The 7,676-nt window shown below is 48.0% G+C and overlaps 2 protein-coding genes across 2 annotated transcripts in view; one reads left to right on the plus strand and one right to left on the minus strand.

Annotated features, from left to right (window-relative positions):
* Positions 1-4,053, plus strand: part of MMACHC (methylmalonic aciduria (cobalamin deficiency) cblC type, with homocystinuria) — a 10,047-nt gene extending 5,994 nt beyond the window's left edge. Inside the window, exons 2-6 of the mRNA XM_011946485.1 lie at positions 1,463-1,657; positions 2,310-2,462; positions 2,900-3,616; positions 3,790-3,799; positions 3,899-4,053. Of these exons, the coding sequence (XP_011801875.1) occupies positions 1,463-1,657; positions 2,310-2,462; positions 2,900-3,319 (768 nt within the window). The 3' untranslated portion in view covers positions 3,320-3,616; positions 3,790-3,799; positions 3,899-4,053. The remainder of the gene's footprint in view (positions 1-1,462; positions 1,658-2,309; positions 2,463-2,899; positions 3,617-3,789; positions 3,800-3,898) is intronic.
* A 902-nt stretch (positions 4,054-4,955) lies between these two features.
* Positions 4,956-7,676, minus strand: part of PRDX1 (peroxiredoxin 1) — an 11,894-nt gene continuing 9,173 nt past the window's right edge. Inside the window, exon 5 of the mRNA XM_011947183.1 lies at positions 4,956-5,323. Within this exon, the coding sequence (XP_011802573.1) occupies positions 5,238-5,323 (86 nt within the window). The 3' untranslated portion in view covers positions 4,956-5,237. The remainder of the gene's footprint in view (positions 5,324-7,676) is intronic.

The following is a 7,676-nucleotide window of genomic DNA, read 5'->3' on the forward strand; positions in this document are numbered from 1 at the left end:
TCAAAAAAAAAAAAAAGAAAGAAAGAAAGAAACTGCCTGTTCTCTCCAAATTCATCTCTAGAGTTAGGGTTATATAGCCTGGAACTATGGTGTTGTCTTTGATCTGTCTATATGGAGATGCTCTGGACATAGTGAAGTTTTCATCTATTATAACCCCTTGATCTTCAATGGAGACATAGCTTGCTGCTGCTGATAGTTTCCCCTGGCGACATATCAAAAGGGTAAAGAAGTGCTGGTTGGGAAGAGACTGGTGAAACCACATCGTTTTGTGTCATTTGAGGATGAGTTGGGCTGTGGCATAAACAGCATTGAGGGTTCAGGTGGTTTTCTCCCTCTCAGGCTCAGCCGCAGCAACATGCTTCTCCAGATTAACAATATTTTTCTGAACAACTGTTATAGCAACATATGTTGATTCTGCTTTGAGAAATCTCCAATCTTGCTTTTGTCTTAGAATACCTTCAAGGTGTTGAACTTGGAGGACAAGTGCATTGACAGCCACTTTGACTGTTCCTGTGCCCTCATGCACCTCAGTCAGTTGTGGATTTAGGAACTCTGCTCTGTGGGGCCTCATTCCTGGGTTTTCATTTTCTTTTATTATTATTATTATTTGAGGCGGGGTCTCACTCTGTCGCCCAGGATGGAGTGCAGTGGCACGATCTTGTCTCACTGCAACCTCTGCCTCCCAGGTTCAAGCGATTCTCCTGCCTCAGCCTCCTGAGTAGCTGGGATTACAGGCGAGCGCCACCATGCTTGTCTAATTTTTGTATTTCTAGTAGAGGCGGGGTTTCACCACGTTGGCCAGGCTGGTCTCAAACTCCAGACCTCAGGTGATCCACCTGCCTCAGCCTCCCAAAGTGCTGGGATTATAGCTGTGAGCCACCACGCCCAGCAGGGTTTTTCATTTTCATTGGTTCATTTGTAGTTGGATGAGGCCTGAATTATTTGTTATCAGTCAGTCCTTCAATAAATAAATAAATAATTCCCTGGGCCAGGCTCGGTGGCTCATGCCTATATAATCCCAGCACTTTGGAAGGCCGAGGCAGGTGGGTCCTAGTGAGGCCAAGAGTTCAAGACCAACCTGGCCAACATGGCAAAACACCGTCTCTACTAAAAATACAAAAAATAGCCGGGCATGGTGGTGCACGTCTGTAATCCCAGCTGCTCGGGAGGCTGAGGCACGAGAATCACTTGAAATCTGAGAGGCCGAAGTTGCAGTGGGCCAAGATCATGCCACTGCACTCCAGCGTGGGTGACAGAGCAAGACTCTGTCTCAAAAAGTAATTAATTCCCTGTCAAATTCAGTTGAATTGCTCGTAAAAATAAATCACATAGCATCAGTGAAAATTCACTGAATGAGTGAGCTGGAGGCTGGGGCAAAAGTGGGAGGCCTGAAGGTTCAGGTGTGGGCCAGGCTAAGGCCTAGACTGGCCCTCTCCAGCCTGGCCTGAACTTTCTGTTTCAGGTGGCATGGTACAATGAACTCTTGCCTCCAGCCTTCCACCTACTGCTGCCAGGACCTACCCTGGCCTTCCTGGTACTCAGCACACCTGCCATGTTTGACCAGGCCCTCAAGCCCTTCTTGCAGAGCTGCCACCTCCGAATGCTGACCGACCCAGTGGACCAGTGTGTGGCCTACCATCTGGGCCGTGTTAGAGAGGTGAGGAAAGCTGTTTTCCCCCACCTCCCAAAGCCACAGCTGCCTCCAGTTCCTCCAGGCTCAATGCAGGATCTAGACCTAGGGCTAGGAGCCACTTCAAAGGTGAAATAATGTCCTAAAGTCAGGCTTGACATTCTGTGATCTTTCCTCATTCTGCCTTCTCACACACCCAAGTTCCACCACCCTCCTCTACCAGTACCCCATCGTGCAATCAGTCTCTCTCACCCTACACTGATGGGCAACTATATGAACCTCAGACCAGCTTTTCCTTGGCCTCCAAGTGGAATAGGAATGAGTCCAACATTCCCCAGGTGTTGCTTTGCCCTAGACCTGCAAGCTTTATGCTGTCCTTTTGAGGACAGAACAATATTCTCCCAACACACACTCACATATACACATAACTATGTACACACCCACTGGATCTCCCCAAAGCTGGCCGTGCCTTCCTCCACACCAGGACTTGGGTATTTCCCTTTAAACATGGGCACTTCTGGAAATAACTATAACTATGTCCACACTGGAGCCTCCAAAGTTAAGGTCATGTTTTCCTTTCTGAGGACAGGACCATGTTCACAAACAAACTAGGGCTCCCTAGGATAAGGTCATAACTCCCCTCATGCTGACAGTACCTCTATCTTGTCCACTGTTCCAGAGCCTCCCAGAGCTGCAGATAGAAGTCATTGCTGACTACGAAGTGCACCCCAACCGACGCCCCAAGATCCTGGCCCAGACAGCAGCCCATGTGGCAGGGGCTGCTTACTACTACCAACGACAAGATGTGGAGGCTGACCCATGGGGGAACCAGGTGAGAGGGAAAATGTAAATAGAGACTGAGACAGACTGGTAAAGGCCTCTCCCTACCGGGTCCCACATTCCTCAGCCTTCCGTGGATGGATTTGTTTGACACAACCTAGAACAAATAAGCTTTGTCCTGGACAGGGGGGCAGTCCTGTCACATGTGATTGACTGGGGACTTGTGAGATCAGAAAACCTAGTCTGCAGAACCATCTCAGGATAGAGGGGGCACAGCAGTGTTCAGAATAGTGGTGAGACTGGGAAGCCCAAGCCCTTCCTTGTGCTCAGAATAGTTTATGAAAGGTTTGCCAAGAAAGGGACAGAAGTTTATGTAGTCAGCGTACACTGAGTGGGAAATAAATGAACAGGCCTAGCTTGCAATGATGGCAGTTGGACTTGGTGCCAAGGGGACCTCCATGACCTTGCTTTTCTTCACCCTCTCCCCAGCACATATCAGGTGTGTGCATACACCCCCGATTTGGGGGCTGGTTTGCCATTCGAGGGGTAGTGCTGCTGCCAGGGATAGAGGTGCCAGATCTGCCACCCAGAAAACCTCATGACTGTGTACCTACAAGAGCTGCCCGTATCGCCCTACTCGAAGGCTTCAATTTCCACTGGCGAGACTGGACTTACCGGGATGCTGTGACACCCCAGGAGCGCTACTCAGAAGAGCAGAAGGCCTACTTCTCCACTCCGCCTGCCCAACGATTGGCCCTGCTGGGCTTGGTTCAGCCCTCAGAGAAGCCTAGTTCTCCCTCCCCAGACTTTCCTTTTACCACACACACCCTCAAGAAGCCTGGGAATCCCAGCAGAGCCCGGAGCTGGCTCAGCCCCAGGGTCTCACCACCTGCATCCCCTGGCCCTTGATACCTTTCTCCCATGTAGACCCTGATTTATGGAGGTACTTGCTAGGACTTAATTGGCTTTGGCAAAGGAAAAGGTTTTGAGTACAAGATTACTATTTTTGATAATATCGTAGAGATCTTCCATGAAGGTAACAAGGCTCAAGAAGTTAGCTTTGGCCAAGATAAAGGCCAGGGAACCAGAATTCCCATCTGCTTTCAAATGCGATTTTTTTTTTTAAGACAGTCTCACTCTCGTCACCTAGGCTGGAGTGCAGTGGCGCAATCTCCGCTCGCTGCAACCTCTGACTCCTGGGTTCAAGCAGTTCTCTGCCTCAGCCTCCCAAGTAGTTGGAACAACAGGTACCTGCTACCACACCTGGCTAATTTTTTGGCGCTCAGCCAAGACTCTTAATCTGTTCCCATTTCTAAGCAGTGCCCCAATGTCGTTGCAGGGCATGGTGGCTCACACCTGTAATCCCAGCACTTTGGGAGGCTGAGGCAGGTGAATTATGAGGTCAGTTTGAGACCAACCTGGCCAATATGGTGAAACCCCATCTCTACTAAAAATATAGTTAGCCGCACATGGTGGCGCAGGCCTGAGGAGAATCATTTGAACCAGGGAGGCAAAGGCTGCAGTGAGCCGAGATTGCACAGCTGCACTCTAGCCTGGGCGACAGTGTGAGACTGTCTCAAAAAAAGAAAAAAGTACCTACCTCACGTAGGAACTGAATAAACATGTGTACAGCACTTTGGAAAGTACCTGACGTATAGTAAGCTGTATGTTGGCTGTTACCAAAGGCCCTGGGAATTCTGTACTGCTGCTCATGGGTGTAGTCTGGGTTCTAGAGGGGTGGGGAGGTTGGAGTAGCTGAAGAAGACAAGTGGCTGGAATGGTATCACATGATACACAGAAGTATCCTCAGTTCTGAATCTACCCTGGCCTCAAGGGCCCAGAATAACTTTTCCCAGCTGACAACCTCTCTAAGGACAATGACATATGAATAAGGATCAAAACGGGCTTTGGCCAGGCACTGTGGCTCTCACCTGTAATCCCACCATTTTGGGAGGCTGAGGCGGAGGACCACTTGAGGCGAGGAGTTCAGAACCAGTCTGGGCAACATAGTGACACTAAAAAAGACTATCTCTAATCAAGGCTAGAACCCAGGGCAGGCTAAGAATTGCCCAGTACTATACAACTACTGAGAGCCCTACCCAAGGCCACCAGCCCTTTCTGTCTTCCTCTTTCCTCTGTCAGTTCAAAAGAAACAGAAACTTCCAACTCTCTTTTACATAGCAGGTACCAGGCATTTATCAGAAGAGGCCAAGTTTCTGGTTCCCATGCAGCCCTTTGAATAGTGTGTCCAAGTAAAAATAGGTGTCCCAAGTAGTCACACTGAGACTAACTGGCAACCCAGCCTGTGGCGTAAGTCGCCATGCTCCGCCCAACACTATAGCAGGGCTTATTCTTCTCCCTCATGTGTAGTGAAACAAAATGTTAACACCTTGGGTTCATTCAGTTCCATTCCCTGTGTCTATCTGTGTCAATATAATCCCGATTTGGAGGCAGCTCTCATTTTCCCCTAAACAGCGAAAGCAGAGTAAATTCCTCTTAAAATCAAAAGCTAGTAATATACCTCCTAAAATAAAGACTCATCAAGGTCTCAGTTCAGGTTTAATACAAACTACAAAATATTAATGGGTTGCTCTACTGATACATCATACAAACCAGTGGGCTGCCCACAACGCCAGCTCAGGCCATTCCTACCAAAGGAAGAAAGGCTGGTCTCTCCACCCCATGTAGGAAAGGCCTGCCTTGTAAGAGACCACAGTTCGGCTGAATGTGAAGTCTTGTGTTTTACTCATGGGGAAAAAAAAAAATACAGAAGAGGTTTTGTTCTCATGGCTGCCCACTGCAGCCTGGCACTAAAACAGCCCAGCGCTCACTTCTGCTTGGAGAAATATTCTTTGCTCTTTTGGACATCAGGCTTGATGGTATCACTGCCAGGTTTCCAGCCAGCAGGGCACACTGCAAAAGAAAGGTACCACTAATTAATAACCTTCTCAATGGTATGCACCACCATTCTCCTATGGACAAAACCAGTTCTGCACCCTAAAGAGCCTACCCCAGGAAACCTACCCCTGCAATCGGTCTAAGATCATTCAGCCTTTTAGTGTAACCTAACCATTTTACAAACATTATATAATCATCACCACAGCCTTAAGATACTATTATGCCTAATTTATTCATGTAGCACTTAAAATTTAAATTTTTTTTGCTCTCCAATACTTAAAGGGAAAAAAAAAGCTAAATAAATGATGCACATAGAACTATGTAAACCCTTAACACTAAACTGTTTCCCTCTGACAGCCCTTCAGAACTCTGAAGGCAGCAACCTCAGTCTGCCTTCTCAGCATTCTTCTAACTCTACCAAACTGGATAGCCTGAACCTTATGAAGGATCAAGAACTTAACAGAAGCCCCTGCTTGTTTCATTAAGTAACTGCCATCTAACCCTCGGTAAGCAAAAGGCAAAGTTTGAGATTTTTCATTAATGTATACAGAAAGCACAGCCTTCAACCTTTTCCTGACAATGCCTAAGAATGTGTCTCAGGCTAGCCTGAAGAAAGTGAGGCAAGGAGATGGAGTCTCGCTGTGTTGCCCAGGCTGGAGTGCAGTGGCGTGATCCCCACCTCTGTCTCACTGCAACCTTGGTCTCCCAGGTTCAAGCGATTCTCCTGCATCAGCCTCCCAAGTAGCTAGGATTACAGGCGCCCGCCACCACACCTGGCTACTTTTTATATTTTTTTCTTTTTTTTTTTTTTTGAGAGTAAGTCTCGCTCTGTTGCCCAGGCTGGAGTGCAGTGGCCGGATCTCAGCTCACTGCAAGCTCTGACTCCTCGGTTCAAGCGATTCTCCTGCATCAGCCTCCCAAGTAGCTAGGATTACAGGCGCCCGCCACCACACCTGGCTACTTTTTATATTTTTTTCTTTTTTTTTTTTTTTTTTTTTCTTTTTTTGAGACGGAGTCTCGCTCTGTCGCCCAGGCTGGAGTGCAGTGGCCGGATCTCAGCTCACTGCAAGCTCCGCCTCCCGGGTTTACGCCATTCTCCTGCCTCAGCCTCCCGAGTAGCTGGGACTACAGGCACCCGCCACATCGCCCGGCTAGATTTTTGTATTTTTAAGTAGAGACAGGGTTTCACCATATTAGCCAGGATGGTCTCCATCTCCTGACCTCGTGATCCGCCCATCTCGGCCTCCCAAAGTGCTGGGATTACAGGCTTGAGCCACTGTGCCCGGCCCGTACTTTTTATATTTTTAGTAGAGATGGGGTTTCACGATGTTGGCCAGGCTGATCTCAAACTCCTGACCTCAGGTGATCTGCCTGCCTCGGCCTCCCAAAGTGCTAGGATTACAGGCGTGAGCCACCGCACCTGGCCTGATTTTTCCACTGCCATGTGCTGTCATATTCTACGAGACATGTAATCATCAAAGTCCAGCAGGAGTAGCAAGAGTCTCAATTGCTCAAGTGAGACATAGGGAGGCCCCTCTTTGGTCCAAGGATATCATAACCTCAGATATCAAGACTCTACAAACAGCTCTCTAGGCACAAGGTATAGACAGAACAAGTGCTAAATAGAAGGACCAGCTGCCATTATTTTCCTAAAATCTCCATCTGATTGTTAGTTATTGCCTTTAGTGATATCAAAGGGTTACAATACAGGACCTAAAGATAAACAAGTTGGAAAGAACAGCATAAAAGCAAATAAATACCAGCCTGGCCAACATAATGAAACTCTGTCTCTACTAAAAATATAAAAAATTAGCTGAACGTGGTGGTGAGCGCCTGTAATCCCAGGTACTCGGGAGGCTAAGGCAAGAGAATTGCTTGAGGCAGAGGTTGCAGTGACCTGAGATCACGCCACTGCACTCTAGCCCGGATGACAGTGCGAGACTCCATCTCAAAAAAAAATTAAAAAAGTGTTTCACAGCCGGGCACAGTGGTTCACGCCTATAAACCCAGTGCTTTGGGAGGCCAAGGCGGAGGACTACTTGAGCTTGAGCTCAGGAGTTCTGAGACCAGCCTGGCCAATATGGCAAAATCGCATCTCTACAAAACATACAAAAATTAGTGGGGCGTGGTGGTGGGCCCCTGTAGTCCTAGCTACTCAGGAAGCTGATGCTAGAGAATCGCTTGAACCCAGGAGGTGGAGACTGCAGTAAGCCGAGATCACACCACTGCACTCCAGTATGGGCAACAAAACAAGATTCTGTCTCAAAAAAAAAAAAAAAAAAAAATACAGAAGAGGTTTTGTTCTCATGGCTGCCCACTGCAGCCTGGCACTAAAACAGCCCAGCGCTCACTTCTGCTTGGAGAAATA

This window comes from Colobus angolensis, unplaced genomic scaffold, assembly GCF_000951035.1.
Source record: "Colobus angolensis palliatus isolate OR3802 unplaced genomic scaffold, Cang.pa_1.0 Scaffold106, whole genome shotgun sequence".
NCBI classification, from domain to species: domain Eukaryota; kingdom Metazoa; phylum Chordata; class Mammalia; order Primates; family Cercopithecidae; genus Colobus; species Colobus angolensis.